Source organism: Hippopotamus amphibius, chromosome 5 (assembly GCF_030028045.1).
Source record: "Hippopotamus amphibius kiboko isolate mHipAmp2 chromosome 5, mHipAmp2.hap2, whole genome shotgun sequence".
NCBI lineage: Eukaryota > Metazoa > Chordata > Mammalia > Artiodactyla > Hippopotamidae > Hippopotamus > Hippopotamus amphibius.
The window spans coordinates 62,692,353-62,713,561 of NC_080190.1; the positions used below are offsets into that span (position 1 = coordinate 62,692,353).

A 21,209-nucleotide genomic window follows, 5' to 3' on the forward strand; every position below is an offset into this window, starting at 1 on the left:
GCATTTTTTTAGCAAATGCATTTTTTTCTTAACAGATTTAGTTTACAAATGTGAAGGATTTCAATTACATTACAGATTTTGCAGATAAGCCTGGGTGTATAACATATCATTTGTAACACTGTCCTTATGGAAAAATAACTTCAAACCAATTTGTAAATGAATTTTGAAACATCACCCATTTGTATGTTTGGAAAACTGGGACCTAAGGCCCATCCTGGAAGGTAACATGGAGTGGTAGGAAAAGAACTGGAGCTTTGGAATGAATCTTACCTTGCTCTATTATTACTAGTTCTGTGTCCTGCGGCAAGTAACAATCTCTTTTTTTTTTTTTTTTAAGCTCTTTATTGGAATATAATTGCTTTACACTCTTGTACCAGCTTCTGAGGTACACCAAAGTGAATCAGCTGTATTTAGACATATATCCCCATATCCCCTCCCACCCGCGACTCCCTTGCACCCTCCCTGTCCTAGCCCTCTAACGCGTCACCCACCATCGAATTGATCTCCCTTTGTTATCAGCAACTTCCCACTAGCTATCTATTTTACAGTTGGTAGTGTATCTATCTCTATGCTACTCTCTCACTTCATCCCAGCTTCCCCTTCGCCCCCCACCCCCAAGTAACAATCTCTTTGAGCTTCAGTCTCCTTATCAGTAAAATGGGAAAAGTAAAATGTCTCTCATGCCTAACAGATGTAGCAGTACACATGTAAATCACCTAATACATATGCATCTTCCACAGCTTGAAAGTTACCAGGTGCTAAATAAACATTAGTCCTGTTTTCTTTCCCTCTGCCACTGCAGGACTCATTTATGACCTCCATTTTATCCTTTAAAAGAGAAAAAAGAAAAAACTTTTTTAACTGAGCACATGCTGTAAGCCAGTGCTCAGCTTTAGTACCTCATTAAATCCTTTTAACAGCTCTATGAGGGAGGTACCATTGCTATCTCATTTTACAGATTAAGAACAGAGGCACAGGGCTTCCTAGGTGGCGTAGTGGTTAAGAATCCGCCTGCCAATGCAGGGGACATGGGTTCCATCCCTGCTCCAGGAAGATGCCACATGTCGCAGGGCAACTAAGCCTGTGCGCCACAACTATTGAGCCTGCGCTTTAGAGCCCGTGAGCCACAGCTAGGCCCATGTGCTGCAACTATTGCAGCCCAGGCGCCTAGAGCCCGTGCTCCGCAACAAGAGAAGCCACAGGCAACCACAACAAAGAGTAGCCCCCACTCACCGCAACTAAAAAGAAAGCCCACGCACAGCAAAAAAGACCCAATACAGCCATAAAATAAATAAATTTATTAAAAAAAAAAAAAGAACAGAGGCACAGAGAGGGTAATTGATTTGCCTAAAATCAGTTAGTGTTGTTGACTTTGGCATATCCATGCTCTAATCCTAAACCACTATACTGTGTTTTTTTAAAATGAGGAAGACATATCCAATGATGCTTAAACTTTTCTGCTGTAATACTGTATGATTTTACAATTCTTTGGAACTTTCAGATGACAAGAAGGACAAGAAAAACTTCAAGCTCACAATGGGCAAATATAAACCATCAAGATGCAGTTTAAACGACTCATGTCCAATTGTTTGATTTTCCTCCCCAGAAGCTGGAAGGTTTCCACAGCAAATATGGGTCAGGCTCACTAGGGCTTCAGCTGCTTAAACTCCTTAACTGTTATTTGCTTAGAGATGATCAACTGAGTCAACCTGGCTGCAACCAGCTTTCAAAATTGAACTAGGACAAACCAACAATGTAGCCGTTTTTTATTTAATTGCTTTTTAACAGGTGTGGTCAAAACTTGAAATAGTAACCCAATGGCGGAAAGTAAGTATTTTTACTACTGTTGGGAACTATCCTGCTTGGTAACTGGAGATTATTGAGAGTCACTTTTACAGTACCGTAATTGAGTTTGGCTCTAGGCTGTAATAGACAGTCTCACCCATTAAATTAGGGCCATAAGTAAAATTATTCTATTTCTTAACTCAAGCTACAAACACACTTCTTACAAGCAGCCAGAACTGGAAATTCAATGTTTTGTAATACTAATGTGTCAAATGGTTAAGGCTGCCGATTATAATGCTCATAGGAAAAACTCCTGTTTTATGGTACCTATAAAATCCACAAAGTTTTACCTTTAGGCTTTTCTTCTTAATGTTTTTACTTTTTCTTCTCAACAACTACAAATATAATTTAGTGTGACTACATATGGGCTGAACACAGACTTCATTCTAAACTGGCTGAAGAATGAAACAAGAGAACAGCTATAGCACATCCAGAACAAACTGGCCAAGGTGCACAGATAAAAAAAAAGCTTTCAACCATCCCCTGCAATACTAGTCATGTTTGTGCCTTTTGCAGATTGCATTTCATCACCGCTCTTCATATAACATTAACAAATTAGACACAGCCTCGGTCTAATTAAGAGAAAGACTTTTACAGGAATTATTAAAGTTGATTTCCTTTTGTTTCACTTCCTTACCAATACAAACTATCAATACTGCAGCCTAGATGTTCAACAGTTGCCACAGACAACTAAATCCATTAATAAGTTCTGGCTCTATCATCTTAGATAACTTATTCCCAGTTGGGCAAAAGGAAGAAATAGAATTAGAACTGAGAGGGACTTCCTAGGTGGCGCAGTGGGTAAGAATCCACTTGCCGGTGCAGGCGACATGGGTTCAATCCCTGCTCCAGGAAGATACCACATGCCGCGGAGCAACTAAGCCCACGCACGACAACTACTGAGCCTGCGCTCTAGAGCCCGTGAGCCACAACTATTGAGACCATGTGCCGCAACTACTGAAGCTCACACACCTAGAGCCCGTGCTCTGCAACAAGAGAGGCCACCGCAATGAGAAGCCCGCACGCCACAATGAAGAGTAGCCCCCACTCACCACAACTAGAGAAAGCCCGTGTGCAGCAACAAAGACCCAACACAGCCAATAAAATAAATTAATTAATTTAAAAAAAGAATTAGAACTGAGAGTCCATTCATCTATCTAGTTGTTTTGGGGTTTTTTTTGGCGGGGGAGAGGTTGGTCTTCTTTTGTTGTTGTTGTCATTTTAAGGAAAGTAAAGACAATGCTGGCAACACACCTAAACACTAAATTACAATCCTTTTATCCTCAGTCCTTACTAAATATCAAGTTCACTTCTAATGGTTCATTACATAATAACACAAGTTATATTTAGTTCATAAATGGAAACCACCCCAAACTGAGAGTTTATATGGAAAGTATAACAGCAGAGAATCCCTGGAGATTGAGAGAGAATGTGGAAGGTTTTTACTGTTGAATCTGTGTGAATTTCTACCTTAGCAGGCAAGTTTCTATAAGCCTAGTAATCAACAAATATACTAAAGGCTTAAATAATCATCACACAATTAGGTAATCCTCCTTCGGACAAATCAAAGTTCTCTCTCCAGAGTATATATACCTCATCAATTGCTAGGTGGATATGGTGTAGGTAAACTCCCTGTGAATTCTTCTATATAGCTGATCCCATCAAAAAATATTACTCAGTGGTGTTATATTCTTTCCCTTTCTTTTCTTTTTTTTTTTCCTCTTTCTTTTTTAATAGAAGTAAACCAGAGATCTTGAAGGTATCTCTAGTATCCTGATATTTTTAGATTGGCTCATTCTTTAAATTATGTCCTAAGAATTCTGTGTAATGCAATGTGCAGGTGACACTTCTTCAGCAGACATAAAGATGCACGGTTAGGAAGTTTATGGCCTGGAGTAGCATCAGACCTACGTAAATGACTCTGGAGAGTGCTAATGGGGAGATACAACTTAGCACTACTGGGGGCAGGTGGACAGAGAGCTCAATCAGTTGCTGAGATAAGGGCAGTCTTTGGTATTTGAGCTGAGCCTTAAGGCATGGACAAAATTTCTGGAGAGAAGAAGGCATCTTAGAGGGATGGATATGCAGCACATACATAGAAGCAGAGGTGAGACAAAGTGGAGTTTGTTCATGAAACAGCGAGCAGTCCTACTGGGAAGGGCACTTTGGTGGGATAGGACCAGCAATGAATTCTGATTCTGGCTTTTCCACTGCCAAAGGCACCTGCCTTAGACATATTGTTGATTACATATGAGAATACATTTTCTCATTTTTAAAATGAGAGAGTTGGATCAGAACATCTGTGAGATCTTATTTCCAACTTTATAAATCTATGACTCTAGGTTGAGGGTTGGCAGTTTTTTCCATAAAAGGCCAGAAAGTAAATATTTTAGGCTTTGTGGGTCATATGGTCTCTGCCACAACTTCTCAACACTACTGTAGTGTGAAAGCAGTCATGAAAATATGTAAATGATTGGGCATGGCTGTGTTCCAACACAGCTTTATTAAAATTTAATAAGGGATGTTAAAATTTTAACTTTATATAATTTCATGTGTCACAAAATATTATTCTTCTTTTGAATTTTTTCAATAACTAAAAAATGTAAACACTATTCTTAGCTCCTGGGCAGTACCAAATTTGGCCCATAGGCTGTAGTTTGCTGGTTTCTCCACTCCACAGAGAGAAACAAGAACATAAAGGAGGCAGCACATAACAGCCCTCAAGAGCTAGAATAAGACAATATTGCACTAAAATTAAATAATGTGATAAATATCACTGCAACAGCAATCATACTGCAATACATAAATGTATCAAAGAAACACTGCATACCTTAAATTTTAAAAACGTTATAGGTCAAACATATTCCATTTTTTAAAAGAGCTAGAAAAAGGAATTTCATTACAAAGCAGTGGGAGGAGGTGCTATTTTCTGGGAAGAAAGTGTTGAGATTAGAGTTGTATTCGAAGCTTTATTTGGCAATAATGGATGGGAGTGAAAGATTAGCATGTAACAACCAAGAACATAAAACGTTAAAGCCTAATCTAGGCTGTAGCTTTGAGAAAGGAGAAAAAAAAAAAAGATAGGGAAGGATCAACAAAACACTACTTGAAAAAAAAGATGAAGAAAAGGTTTATTTCACAAGCATAATAAAAGAGGCCAATTTCCAGACAAGAAGGGGGGAAAAGGTCATTTTTGCATTGCCATTCCTTAGTGCCTTCAGTAGAGTATATGACTGCAGTAGATTGAGGAACTTGCTGCTTTGTGGGAGCTTTCGAACAAACAGCCCAAGTTGGAATTTCCAGTTCCAAGACAGAGTTCTCAGATAAAATGTAGCCTTCATGTTTTGGTTTTAGTGATGCAATAGATACGGCAGTTTTAGAGATGATGTTTATATATTTATGGCTCCTTTTATTCCAGAGAATTTTCAGCAGCATTCTCAAATTAGGAAAGAGTATTTATCTGATGTACACAGATATATCACTGCCCTCAGAATTTAAAAATCACCCTGCTGTCTGTGACTCAGAATTTATATCTTTCCTTGCTTCCACAGAAAAAAACTACACTGCTGCAAATACAACCAATTCAACATTCAAGTATCTATCAAGTGTGAGTAATCCAACTTGATGGGAGCTCTACATGCTTTCTAGAACTCAAATTTGGAAGCTGGGTGTGGTTGCAGGAAGAAGGGGTACAAACAGACATGCACATCATAGCTTTAATTCACTGTAGAATTAGATAGGAAACAGAGTCAAGCCTCTTGGAAACACAGCAAAAGGAGAGATTAATTTCAACTAAGCAGCCTGGATAGAGCTTCATGGAGAAAGTGACATCAACACTGGGCCCATTTTAACAGGAGAGGAAGAATAATTCCAGGCAGTGAGAATAATGCAAACAATAACAATAAAAAAAATGGGAAAACATTGGACTTATTTTTTTTACTTCAAAAGTAGTACATGTTCATTGTTAGGAGACGAACATGAATTATGGTAAGAAAAACAAAAAATTTTAACTTGAAACCCCACCACTCAATCCCAGTACATTTTAGTATATACTCTTCCAGATATAAAATACAAAATGGGATAATTCTAAACATATCCACCTGCTGCTTTTTACATAACATCTTAGCATAGATATCTTTCCATGCCAGCTCATAATACACACTGGAGTGATTAAAAAATCACTGGCATATCTGAGTTCAAGTAAGCATAGCCCTTCCCTTAAAGACTTTTCTTTGAGCTCCCAATTTCAATTTGATCTCTTCTTTCTGTCTTCTTCCAAGATTTTTCTTGCTTCCATATGAGATCAAAAAGGTATGGGTATAACTTGTGTCAATAAAATCGTTGTTGACTTCTTTTTAAATTTGTTAAGGATTCTAGGTTTTCTGTCCTGCATTTCAAAGTGATCTCATTTGCATAATTAAAATACTTAAGCTCTGGTCCTGCCACTTACTAGCTCGAAGCTCTATGAGCCTTAGTTACCCCACCTGTAAAATGGGAGTAATAACCACATAGTATAAATAAAATAATTAAGGATAAATAAAATAATTAGGCTTTAAAACTCATTTGTTTTACTGATGTATTTTTTTTTGAGGTACACCAAGTTCAATCATCTATATTTATACACATATTCCCGTATTCCCTCCCTCCCTCGACTGATGTATTTTTGACATTGAGAATACTATGAATCCAAATGTAAATTAAGTAATAAAAAGGCTGTTTCTATAATTTGCCCCCACTTTATCTGCATTCCTCCCACTGCTTGAAGGGAACCTTCACCATCTTGGAAGGATGGCTCTCCAACTCCTGTATCTCACTTGCCAATCTATCTTCTCACCACTACCAGGGATATCTTACCAAAACCCAAAACTATTCATGTTACACCTCAGCTTAAAATCCCTCCATTGCCTACCATCCAGTGCTTAGAATGTTCCCCTTCTAGAAATTATCCTATAAATGTACTTGCATGTGCATAAAATGACATATCTATGTCATTCACTGCCACACTGTCTGAATTAGTAAAAGATCATAAGTAACTTACAGTCCTCACACAAGGGTCTAGTTAAATAAGTTGTATTACAACCGCCAATGGATTATTATGTAACTATCAAAAGAAGAGAAAGCTGTGTATAATAAGCTACAAAGATATATTATACATTACAGGGAATATAGCCAATATTTTATAATAACTATAAATGGACCATAATATTTAAAAACTGTGAATCACTCTATTGCACACCTATAACATATCATATTGTACATCAACTATACTTCAATTTTTTAAAAAAGAAGCAGGGACTTCCCTGGCAGTCCAGTGGTTAGGACTCCACACTTCCACTGCAGGGAGCGTGGGTTTGATCCCTGGTCAGGGAACTAAGATCCCATATGCCACGTGACATGGCCAAAAAATAAATAAAAAAGAAGAGAAAGCTCTATACAAACTGTTAAGAAATGTTCTCCAAAATATGTTAAGGGAAAAAAATCAAGGAACACAACCTTATAGTAGGTCACCATTTGTATAGAAGAGGAATTAATATTGCCTGAAAATGCATAACTGTCTCTAGAAACAGACCCAAGACATTTGGTTTCCTTTGTCCATTAGTTTCCTATAAGAAGGGAAACCGGGTGGCTGGAGTTCAGGGTGGGAGGGAGACTATTCACTATATACCTTGCTGTACCTTTTAAATTTTGAACCAGGTGAATTTTTCACTCACTCAAAAATTGAAGGTTTTTAATTTAAAAACTCAGTGGCTGGATTAAATGGCATATTAGACCCAGCTGCATGAGAATCAGCAAGCTGGAAGACCTGAAGAAATAACCAAATAGAAAATATAAACTGTTCAGAGATACAGAGGATAAAGTGAGGAAGTCCAATATTTTCCTAATTACACTTCCAAAGGGTGAGAATAAAATGAAGGAAGAGGCAAAAATTCCACGAGATAATGGCTAGGAATTTTCTAGGATTGATAAATCAACCCTCAAAATCAGGGAGCCGAAAAAATCCCAAGAAAGATAAATAATATCTTAAAAACCCCAGCGAGAAAAAAATCATTATCTATAGCAAAATAACAAATTAGACTGACGGCAGATTTAAATGCAGAAAACACTGGAATAATATTTTCAAAATGCTGGGGAAAAATTACTATCAGCCTAGTTCTGTATATACAATGAAACTACCTTTCAAAAAAGATGGCAAAATAAAAGATACTTTCAGGCAAATGAAGTTTAGAGTGTGTACTGCCCAAAGACCCACCTAAAGACACTAGTGAAGGGACTTCCTAGGTGGCGCAGTGGTTAAGAATCTACCTGCCAAGGCAGGGAACATAGGTTTGATCACTGCTCCAGGAAGATCCCACATGCCGCGGAGCAACTAAGCCCATGTGCCACAACTACTAAGTCTACGCTCTAGAGCCCGTGAGCCACAACTATTGAAGTCCACACACCTAGAGCCCGTGCTCCACAACAAGAGAAGCCACCGCAATGAGAAGCCCGTGCACCACAACGAAGAGTAGCCCGCCACAACTAGAGAAAACCCGGGTACAGCATCAAAGGCCCAACGTAGCCAATAAATTAATTCATTAAATAAATTCAAAAAATAAAAAGACTTAATGGTCTCCACATTAAACAAACAAACAAAAAGACTAGTGAAGGACAGACTTCAGGAAGAAGGGAGGTCTGTTCATCGTTTTCCTTATATCTCCAAAAAAGTGGTAAACATATAGGTAAATGGGGAAAAAAGCAACTGTGTAATACAACAATAGTGTCTAATTTGTGGAGTGAAAAAAAATCAAGAGAAACAAAATCTTAGACAACCATATATAAGGGGACCATGGAATTACAAGTATTTTACCATTTTACTGAAGTAGGAAGTAAAGATGCCAATTAATTTAAGATTTTGAAGTTAAATATGCACGTTAAAATTTTTCCAGAAAAACCACTGAAGGATTAGACATAACAGGTATACCTTCCAAACTAGTAGTTACGGTCCCCTGACCTTCACATTCACCTCTATTACACCTATATCGTTAGGACATCTGAAAGAAATTCTATCCCTCCTTTCAGGCTAGAGATACTAACCTCTTCCAGTATCCAGCATAACATGTAGTCATTAAATATTTGTTAAATTAATTTGGCTGTTCCAGAAAAAGATGAATTCTATTTCACAAGTGCATCGTACTTTTTAACTCTACCTTGAAGGGCCGATTCCATTTATTTTAGTGACTATCAGTTTTTTCTTTTTTAGAACATAGAACAATGCTTGGGATAAATCCCAAATCCTAAGTCTCAATTTTTCCGGGGGTGGGGGGGGGCGGAGATACAATTTTATCCTCACTATTGCTTCAAACAAAGGCAATATCAATCATAAATTCAGATGTCTGACTTAAACCATGGGAAACTGGCAATCAAAGGCTCAGGCACCTAAACTGTGAATGATATTTTCCCCACAGTTGATAAAACTGTATATTCCACAACATATGGAATTCTACTGAAAGCTTTCACTGGCACTTTGCCATGTTGAATAAAAGTTAGAAGTTATACTTAGACAACACACAAAAAAAAAACACTGCCTTTTCATTAGACTAACATTTAAAATATGACTTAAAAATCATGGAAAAATATATTAATATATATAACACTGAGCTCTTAACTATGTGTCAAGCATTGTTCTAAACATTTTTATGAACTCATTAATCTTGACAATGATACACTCTAAGTCGGATACTATGATTAGCTTTGTTTTACAGAAGAGGACTATGAGAAACAGAAATTAAATACTTTCTCCAACGTTACAATTAATGTGTCAATTAATGGTAGGATTTAAACCTCAGTTCAGCTCTAGAGCCTTTACTCTTAAGCATTACAGTGTAGCTGATTTACCTTATATCTAAAATCTGACTTTGGTATTTGCTAACTCATATCAGAAGCACTTTGCCGAAGTTGCCTATTCTGTTCATTTGCAAAGCATCAAAACTAACAGAGGACCCCAAACCCATGTTATATTTTTATTTACACTTACATAGTCTGCATAATCCTATGTTGGACAGGATTATCCCCATCTGCACTCCAGAACTCTATGCCTGGAATTTATTCATTCAGGAAACATGAATTGGTTGATTCTACTGCATGAATACCCTGTGCTAAGCAATGATTTACAGCTGCTTTCCTAATTGGCAGTTAAATTTTACCAAGATTCACCCACAGTAGGATATACGTTCTTCCAAAGGAGCATAAAACAGTTTGGGGTAGGAAAGCAGCAAATAGTCTTCCCACTTGTTCGTTCAACAAATATTCCTCAAGACTCTACTATGCGCCAAGCACGTTGAAGGGTGCTGAAAAATCAGGGGCAAACATGGCAGAGCCAATATTTGCCCCTGGGGCTCTAGTGGGGGAAGGATGTTAAAGAAGTAATAATCACACAAATAATTACTTACAACTGTGAAAGCACAGTAAGAAAAAAAATAATCATATGATAGAGGGACCTAACAGTTTTGAAGGCAGAGTCAGGGGAGTGCCCCCGAAAAATTGACATGTAATATGGAAGTCGAGGAATAGCAGAAATTACCCAAGTAAAGAACAGAAGAATAGTTCAGGCAGAGGGAACAGCACGTGTGAGGGCCCACAAGCAATACTGTGCTTTGGAGGAAATGAAAACCCACTGTGCCTGGGGAACCACAAGAAGAGGGCAGCTGAAGCAATGCTCAGAGCTCTTTTCCTAATAGGAGGCCCACCACCTGCTCATTCTGCTGCTGGCCCACTCACATTTTCTCCATGGTTCCAAGGAATAAAAACTGTAGTTACATGACTAGCATACAACCCTTTAAAATAAATAAATTCTACAACAATTTCATAGGTGGAGAAGATGTAGACAAACTAAATCTTTTATAAGATCATAAATTTCATCTGTATTTTAACAACTTGAGGTCACAGACCATATCTTATACACCCCACTAGCATTCAGAACACCAGGCAATGTGCATAGCTAGAGTCTGATTACTAACTTTGCTGTTTGCGGGGAAAAGGCATAGAATAAGAAATTTAAGTGTTATTAGAGATGTACTACCACATTCGTATATCCTTATCTACTTGAATTAAATGAATTAAAAACATGTTGTCCACCTTACAGATAAAAGATGAGCCAGTTCTCCAGGGATGGAGTGGAGACAGAGAAAAGTCTGGAAATATAGGGAAGCTAGATAAGTTGATAGTTGGTCCCTCAACTTTCAGCTCTAAAGACAAATATACCATTTTTCTTTCTTCACAGAAAGCCTACTTATGGGAGTAAGTTAAGCTTATTTCAAAAGAAGGAATGACTTTGGCTTGGATTGTGGCCAACTGCAATGAAATTCAGCCACTTTCCCCTTAAAAGTCATCCAACTGGAAATCTTATCAGTGGGAAATTCTCTAAGGGCCAAAGACTATTTTCTGCAACTTAACGATACTTGTAAAACACTTTTAGTTCTAAGATTCACTACCTCTTATCCTCTATACATACACACATTCCACATTCATACCAATCCAATGAGCTGACTTCCGATAGAAGTGACAGAATTTTGGGGAATCCAAATTTCCAATTATGGAACCAACACAATATAATAATATTTATAAATCTTTGTTTCTCTTTGTGATTATGTAGGCATTTGTATACAGCAACATTTGAGGACAGAAGAGAATCACCAAGTCATCTAATGGAGGCAAGAGACAGTGAGCTAACTTCTTCATCATGAATGAGGCTAGAATGACTAGCGGGTACAGTGAGTGCCAAAGCACAACACACTTATCGAAGGAATATCATGAGCAAGAGACTGGGATAAGCACAGCACTGGGAATATCAGGAAGAATATAACCCAGTCCTTGCCCTCCAGAAACCAACAGTCTTAAAGGGAGACACCCTAGGGGCATAGGGAGAGAGGGAAAATAAAACAACAAACACAATTAAATCAAACATCCAAAGACTGACGACCCAGCATACAAGAACACAAGATCTACAAAGCTTTACCAAGGGACTGGAAGGAAGGTGAGGAATCCCCAACTGCCTATGTCTAATTATTCAAGTCTTCTTTTATCCATTACTCTATCACACACTATCCCCTTGTCTGCACATAATGCACATACTTAGATTTAATCAACGTAAAGACCCCATATCTTTAACAAGGATGTTGGGATTAGAGGTTCCCTCAGGATCTAGCCCATTATTTTGAACTTACTTCATTCCACACTTATTGAAACAGCAGTTAGCTAAACTACAGCATGGCTTCTCAACAGCACATGACAGAGAAAGTCATGAGTTGTAACAGGCTGGGTTTCCTCACTTTATTTTGCAAATTCTTGAGCAGGAAAGTGACTTAAACGGTTTGGGGGGGGGGTGTCAATGGTGAAAAGGGATAAGAGCTGGTGCATCTATATATATTATAGTTAAGTCTGTATTTATATCTAGGGAAACAAATTGGTTTGGAGGAGAAAAGAGTAAAAGACAAATCAAGTTTAAATAGCCTGAAAAAGGCTGAGAAACACTGTGACAAGACTGTGACTAAAGACAGATTTTTATAAATTCCAACAATAAAAATGTAATACTTTTCTAATAGGAAAAGTTTTGTTTTTTTTGAAAGACGATATGAAGCCCAGCATGACAAAAATGATTATTAATAGTACACTGTTTATTAGAATTATTTTTAGTGTTAAATGAAAGATAAAACACGTTAACCATGATAAAAATACAAATGAACAAAAATACCCTACTTATATATTTATTTCAACTTCCTTCCCTAATAAACCTTCTTGTAGATTATTAGTAAGAAACAGGTAAGATAGCCTTCCTCTCATAACCATTCCCAATAGAAACTGAATAAATACGAAAATGACAGAAAAATCGGAAAAGCAGACAACTAGAGAACTCAAAACTTATGTTATCTGAACTAAACTATCTATGTGGCCCAATATACCCAAACACATATTGTAAGAATTCCACAGGTCCAATGTACAAGGACCAGAAAGACAGATGAAAGCCTCCAATGGGAGGTCCTTCCTCCCATATATCAACTTTCATCTCTGAGTGCTTCAGAGTCTTATTACAGATTTGAAATTTACTCCTTAAAGCTCACTCTGAAGTATTTATACTACACAGCATTGAAGGCTTCTGGAACTTAAAAAAGTCAAGACTGAAATTCGTTTTCTTCTTTTAGTCCTGTCTATATGGGAAGGTTTAAGAGCACACTGGCCTGAAAGCAATATAAACTAATAGAATGACCCTTCCTCAGCAAGAGTCCTGAGCACAGAGCATTATCCTAGAGAGAAACCCTGCTGGGATACCAGCTAATCTCTGATGTTGCTCTTTACAGACTGCCACTTCCTTTGATACTGCTCTAATGCTAGTTTATTATGTAAAAATATACCCCACTGTCATGACCATGACATAAGGTTCAATGAAAAGGCTGGGCCCGGATCAGCCAAAAAACAAAAAAGAAGCAGATCGACTTTCTGATATCTTTGTCTCCTGCCATATGGTTCAAGGAAATAAATATCTTTTAATGAGGAATTCATGACTCATAGTATAATACTACACTATAACCAGCAGCGCTCCAAATAATATATCAACACCTGGTCTAAATTGTTATATTTCAAAATGACAAAAAGAATTCAGAAAGAATGCAAAATCCCAATGCCACTTTCAGATAGGAAGCAACGTTATGAATTTAGTGAGTGGCCTGCATAGTTGGAATGACTCTGAAACAGAGAACCACAACCCAAAATAGCCTGAACACTTTCGTTATCTCAAACAATGGGCAGTTAGCCATTCATTCCTCCCTCTTAGTATATATTCTACTTGTTTCAGAAGAGATCCATGATAAATTCAAAGAGATTGTTCAAATTCAACTATATCAGATGTTTGAAAGCTGGGGGTGGAAAATATTCGCTGAACAAAAATTCCTATTACAATATATTGTGCTATATATGTTTATTTAGTTTTAAAAAAAAGTTATATTGCACAGCTATGACCAGCCTGATACTGAAAATAAAGGGACAAACACAAGAGACACGGTCCCTGCCACTGAGAAACCTACAACCCAGTGAAGACAAACACTGACCAAGTATGATGACTGTCACAAGAGAAAAAATACATGCTATGCTGGACTGCAGACTGTGGATAATTAAGATATTCCATCCTACCCTCCTCCTAGATGTGCCAATAAAAGACCAGGAAGTTGTCAGAAAGCTTTTAAAATAATGACCCTCTCAGTTGTGATATATGTAAAACTTAAGTATTATATATATACATACACACATACATACACACACATATATATACACACATGTATATGGATATATATATAAATGACCAGTAATTAAGTATAAAAAATGACCAGACTACTTTTTTAACAAGTATACAAGAAATATTAAAATCCAAATAAATTCCATCCCCATAAAAACAGCTCCCTTAATGCTGCCCTTACTCCTGACTATAGCAGAAGGAGTCAACTTATGATACTGTGGTTGATACCACAAGACTTTAACTTTTATTTTGTCCATAAAATACAAAATAACTATTATTTGGCCCATTGTTATACCACTGCTATGTATAAAAGAGCTTTAGAAAAGACCAAGTTTCCACCATGTCAGTATATATAAGCAAATATTTAAATTGGGGCTCCATTAAAATTATAAACATAGTTGTAGAAACATACAATCTCCAGAACTCTTCCATTCTCTCTATCATGAGTAAACGTTAAGTCCTATTCGTATACCTCTTTTGATCTACAGACAACGTACTTCAAATGCAACTTCATGATTCCCCAAAGAATTCACAAACCTACTTTAAGTACTATTTAAATACAGAAATCCTACAAACCTACTTTAAATACTATTTAGTTCTAATAGACTTCAAGCTAAGCAGCCAGCCATATATACTAGAAAAGCCTTTATCTGTTTGGCAGACATAAATATTTTCGCGCTATCTGTGTCTATTCTTTTTTTTTTTTAATGCTGCAAAATTGAATGTCACTGTGAAACAGAACCCTATCTTCACATTATTTTTTTAATATAGGCCCTTCACACAGGCCATGCCAAAGTCAGCCTTTAAACAAATAATCTTGCCAGGCCCAGGACAAATGGAAACTCTTTGACTAACAACATCCCTGCTGCTTCTGATTCAAGCTGGAAAACTTCCACTGATATTTAACAACTGCATTCTAAGTGGACACAGAATGGTGGAATGAAAAGAGCAGAGGGTCCAGAGTTAAAGAAACAAGAGTTTGAGTCCAAGCACCACCACTAACTAGCTGTGCCACTGCGGGCAGGTTACTTAACTTCGCTGATCTACAGAATCTTCATCTGTAAAATTGGGACCATAGCAATACCTACATTAAAGGATTGCTATGAAATTACATATATGAAAGCATTTTATAAACCATAAAGAATTATACAAACATTATTATTTATCTTATTTTTTCCTTAATATAGGAATTTATATGTTCATTTTAAAAGTTGGAAAATACAGATTAAAAGAAGAAACTCATCCTCAGGCCTGTCACCCAAACATTGTTATTTATTTTAACTGAAATAAGTCCAACATCAACCAAAAGAAATTAAACTGGGAATAATTTCAGATGTTAATACAGATAATTTATAAATGACAAAATTAATTGCTGATTTCTTTTAAGAGCAGAACAGTCTTTCCCATCTATCAGTTTAAAGACAATGCTGCTATTTGTCCCAGAGCTGGTCCCAACAGGGTATGATATATGGGTGAGGCTCAGTAAAAGTCAAGGCCACAAAACTCCCAAAATAAATATTTCATGAGCTCCAGAAGTAGTTACAACACACACCCTCAGATTTAATGGAGAAGGCAAAGTGTATGAACCCCCATTAATAAAACTGGCACAACTACATGGTCACAAAGACTGTCAGATTTCTATGGGCCACTTCAATGGGAAAAAAGAAAAATTTATATACCATGCTACAAAACAGACAGTCTGAGACTTCTGAATTTTTCACTCTGCTTACTAAATCCCACCCTTAGAACTTGTACCCCTCCTCTATTTTTCCTTTCCCACCCATCTTTCTCCTAAGCCCCCTCCTTGTTTCATTACTACATTAGAATCACTGTGTTTAAAAATGGTCTTCTTTTATACAACGGAATATTATTCAGCAACAAAAAGGAATGAATTTCTGACACATACTACACCACAGATGAACCTTGAAAACATTATGCTAAGTGAAAAGTCAGACACAAAAGGCCACATGTTTTATGATTCCATTTATATGAAATGTCCAGAAAAGGGCAAATCCACAAAGACAGAGGGCAGACTGATGGTTGCCTAGGGGTGGGGTACTAGGGGATGGGAGAGAATCAGTGACTATAATGGGTGTGAAGTTTCTTTTTGAGGGAACAAAAATGTCCTAAAATTAGACTGTAGTGATGCTGCACAATTCTGTAAATATACTAAAAAAACACTGATTTTACACTTTAAATGAGTGAATTGTATGGCATGTGAATTATATATCAACAAAGATGTTTTTTAAAAAATGGTCTTAGTTGAAAAAAGGACATGTAAATAAATAATCCCACTCTACCCTCTCCCTAAGGGTGGAGTAAAAATGATGACTCAATTGTGATGAGATAGATAGACAGACAGATAGATATAGATAGATACAAAGTGACCAGACTACTTTTGTTTAATATACAACAAAAAATTACAAATCCAAATGAGTCTTGCTTAATAATTCCCTAAGTCAAAACTTGGTCCTCAGATTCTCAATAATTCTACGCCTTTGTTTAGGTATTCTTTCCACTTGTAATGCTTTTCTTACCACATCTTTAAATGTTCAAATCCTACCTTCTTTAAGACCAGCTCAGAGGTTACCTCCTTCATGAAGCCTTCCCCATGCTCTCAAGAAAAGTAAACTCACCTTCCTCTGAACTTCCATGATACTTCACTTCCTCTGGGCCACTCAAGACTTTCTATCCAGTATTATACTTGTTCTGCACAATATCATACTTATTGTTTTGATGTTATGGGGGGGTCTCAATAAATACCTATCTGATAAGTAGACGACTACTGCTTAACAATTCACCATTTCATCATCACGTGGTAAATTTTAATTTTGGAAATATCCAAAAGTCACTTTAGACTCACGAATAGTACATAAAGTAGTAGGGTTACGGAATGCCTACTTCAGACAAAATTTTCTTGACCAAAATAAAACAAATTAACTTGACATATGTATGTAAATAATCTGTAAGAAATTCCCAAAGAGAAACACTGGAATAAGGAGACACCCTCCCAAGGTTACTGAAAGAAACCTGAATTGTATAAACTCCAGAATATTTGTTCAAAAATCAGTTTCATTAATTTATAGTAACACCGCATGTTTTTTCTTCTCTAAGAGTTCTATTATCAAGCTCTAGTAATTCTTCTTCTACTGTATTTCTAATAGAGTTTTAATTCCTGCTCCATTTTCCCTGCCACACCCAAAGTCCAGGCCCTCATTTTCTTCATGACCAACCTATTTTAAAAGTCTCCTAATTGGGACTTCCCTGGTGGCACAGTGGTTAAGAATCCGCCTGCCAATGCAGGAGACATGGGTTCAATCCCTGGGCCGGAAAGATCCCACATGCTGTGGAGCAACTAAGCCCGTGTGCCACAACTACTGAGCCTGTGCTCTAGACCCCGTGAGCCACAACTATTGAGCCCGCGTGCCTCAACTACCGAAGCCCGCGCACCTAGAGCCCGTGCTCAGCAACAAGAGAAGCCACCACACTGAGAAGCCCACGCACTGCAATGAAGAGCAGCCCCTGCACTGCAATGAAGAGCAGCCCCTGCTCACTATAACCAGAGAAAGCCTATGCACAGCAACAAAGACCCAACGCAGCCGATAAATAAATAAATAAATTTTTTTTAAAGCATCCTAATTTATCTCCTTTCCCATAGTTCTTTCCTTCAACAATATCAAGTCATCCCATTGCCAATGTTGAGGGTAGGAACTGGGGGGCACATATACATCATAGAGGACCTGTTCTCCAGACACAATCTAGTTGGAAACTTGGCCACACTGTACAGTATTCATCACACTATGCAGCAGCATATACACAAGGGCCACAACTCATGCCCAGACTTCCAAGCAATGGGTAGGTCCTCAGGCCTCCCAAGAACACAATCTATGCATTCTCCCTCACACACTGTCCTCACCCTCTCCCTTCCATTCTCTTTGTTCATCTTATTGGACTTCTGTTAATCTGCCCAAATGGCATTCGCTGACTTCATCTCCAGTTTGTCTCCAACTTGCCTTCTGAGCTAATCAAGACAATCTACTTGCTGTAATCTGGAAGTGACTTAACAGTACCTTTGTTCATGCTTAACTCCCACTTTCTCTCTGCTAACTCCTATCCACCACCACTCTCAAGCCCCTTCTTCTGTAATGTATTGGGAAGCACATAATTTTGTTTTCAGCTTATCACTGGCCTCCTTTCTTTTGTATTTGTCTCACAGTATCTGTTATGGTGTTTCCTAACTAAGGGACTATATCACAGCCACTTATGGAGCTTCTTAAAAACATAAAGGTTGGGACTTCCCTGGTGGTCCAGTGATAAAGAATCCACCTTCCAATGCAGAGGATGTGGGTTCGATCCCTGGTCAGGGAACTAAGATTCCCACATGCCACGGGACAACTAAACCTGTGTACCACAACTCTGAGCCTGTGCATCTCAACTAGAGAGCCCGCATGCCGCAAACTACAGAGCCCATGCACCCTGAAGCCTGTGCTCCACAATGAAAGATCCTACGTGCTGCAATGAAGACCCAACACAGCCAAAATAAATAAACAAACACGAAGGCCTTGACCCAATCCCCTAAAGAGCTTGTCAGTAAATCCAGGGTGCCAGCTGGAGCGGGACATCTTTATTTCTAAAAGGCCCCAGTGGTGATTCCGATGCACATCTCAACCTGAGAACAACTGATTTATTAAAATGCTCCCTATACAACAGACATTCAATTCTTATTAATTCATGCATTGAAGCTCTTAAATAACTTTTTTCTAAATAGCCTAACCAGATATCAACCCCTAGACTACACTAGCTCTGTTCCAAGTGCAACATGTGGTTTTAAAATTTCATTTCCTGAAGTACTCCTTGGAGGGACTCTATTACCTTGTCTCTTTACATTGTTTCCTATTTGTTGAAAAATGGAGGCCTGGAATGCAGCCATGTTAGACAACACTACATAAGAATGTACTCTGGAGTCTTAGATTAAAATTAGTTACAAAAAGAACAAGAACAATGTAGAACTAGACATTTTGAATGAATACAGTATTCTTCCTGAATACAGTCTAACTAAATCTACACAGAAGGCAGATAATTTGGTCAGTAGTATCCTCCTAGTTACCAGTCTCCTGAACTGTCTCCTGAACTAGGCCCCTGAAGACTGAGGAAGACTTTCAGAAGCTGAAGTGCATTAAAGTGCTCTAATCAGATCAGGAACCCGAGCCCCACCCAGACCGAAAGTTGCCTCGCAGCCTCCTAACTACCCTGACACACACTATTTACACAGTTCAGTGGGGAAGCCTTATGAACTTTTTCCAAAGTTGTTTCTCACAGGCAGCTTCAAGAGTCTGAGTCACCCACTCAGGATGGGAAAGAAAAGTGTGACATTAGCCAGGGGAGTGTTGGCGACTGGTCACAGCACCTCGTTCCCCATTTCAGAAGTGGGCAGCACCTCCTCCAGGAATCACCTCAGTTATTAGTCACAGCTGTGGGCTACAGGAGTTACAGGGGTCTGCAGAGCCACTGAGCCATCTAGAAAAGTTGTGGCTCGGGGAGGAGACGCCCCGTTCTTTTCTCCGGCAGGGGCCGCAGATCCCAGATTCCACAGGCCTCTCCTAACAGCTCCATCTTGCTTCCTGCCAGGAGGAGGGGCCCAGAAGGAGGGCCCCCGAGCCTGGAAAGGCACGAGTGGAAGGAAGCCGTTTGACAGCAGGTAAAACTAGGTGGAAATCTCCACGATAGTTGGAGGGGGTGGCGGGGCATGAAAGGCAGCAGAGTTAAGCGAAAGGGGGCAAGGGATTCGTAGTTATGAATTACTGCATAAAGAAACCCTCCCGGTGTTTGTGAGTGCCAGAGGTGTGAGCAGAAGTAGAATGCCCAGGAAGGGAAGCGACAGAGACGAGTGGCCAGTAAGACAAGTAGACAGAAGGGTCGGACGCGGGGAGCTCTGGGGAGAGGCGGTGGGTAAGGCAGATTTCAAGGTGAGGGGCAAAAGTATTAGAAAGGAGAACAACGTGCCTCAAATACGAATCCCTGGAAGGAAAGGCAGGGGAATCAGCAGAGGAGCCCGCCAGCCCAAAGGCCAGGCAGAGGAGGCCTAAAAAGGAGCTGAGAGCAAAGCTGTCAATGGGAGGGGCGACAGCCTGCTGAAGGAAAGGGGCTATCAGACATCCTAACGCCTATTATTTATTGAGCGCTTACTATAGCTCATAAGCTGCGCTAGGCACTTTATACATACCACCTCGTTGAATCTTCACTACAAACCCGCACGGCAGGCATTATTTTGACTGCCCCCATTTTATAGATGAAGAAACTGAAGCCCAGAGAGGCTCGGGGGCTTGCTCAAGGTCACAGCGCGGGGGAGTCAGGATTCAAACCGGGGGTGGCCTGGCTCCCGAGCCCACGTGCAAAGCCACAGGCAGCGAAGGGGAGCCGGGAGGCGGGCCGGGACCCCAGGGACGTCTCCCGCCGCCGTTCCCCATCCCAGGCCCAGCGCGCTCACCCGAACCAGGTTGCTGACGGCCGCCTGCACGGCGGCCACAGGCGCGGTGAGGTCAGGGATTGCTTTGCCGTCCACCTCGCCTTCCTCGTGCATGATCACCAGGTGCGAGATCTGCTGCGCCACCGGCTCCAGAATGCTCTCAATCGTGCGTGTATGAAACACCGGCATCGCGGCGGCGAGCGGGGCGGCGAACCGCGGGCTACAGCGAACTGAGAACGGCGGCGCCGGGAACCCGCTAAGAGACCGACTCGCAGCAGGGACTACGGAGTCGGGGCTTCCCTCAGCGTAACCAGCCTCGCGGGCGCCCCGCCCCCTCGCGTCGCCGCGCCCAATGACAGCGCGGCTCAGACCCGGGCCGCCACCCCTATTGGTTCCGCTTCGAGGTGCTCCGCCCCCGCAACCGCGCCGCCAAGACCCCGCCCCGCCCCCATTCCCAAGGGAGGGGCCTGGGATTGGGGCTGCGCCGCAGGGATTGCGACCGGATTCCCGAGCCCTAACGCCGGGCGCTCCTTATAAGGGCATGGTGGGAGCGGAGCGTGCGGCTGGAGTCGGGGGCCCCGCCCCCCGGGGCCGCCTCCCACGTCGGCTCTGCAGAGCTCCGCCCCTCTGCAG

General features: G+C 39.8%; 1 protein-coding gene across 2 annotated transcripts in view; it reads right to left on the reverse strand.

Annotated features, from left to right (window-relative positions):
* Nucleotides 1–20,864, reverse strand: part of VCL (vinculin) — a 104,026-nt gene extending 83,162 nt beyond the window's left edge. For both annotated transcript variants that reach the window (XM_057734096.1, XM_057734097.1), the window contains exon 1: nt 20,598–20,864. In XM_057734096.1, coding sequence (XP_057590079.1) covers nt 20,598–20,765 — 168 coding nt within the window. In that variant the 5' untranslated portion in view covers nt 20,766–20,864. The remainder of the gene's footprint in view (nt 1–20,597) is intronic.
* Nucleotides 20,865–21,209: the final 345 nt, after the last annotated feature.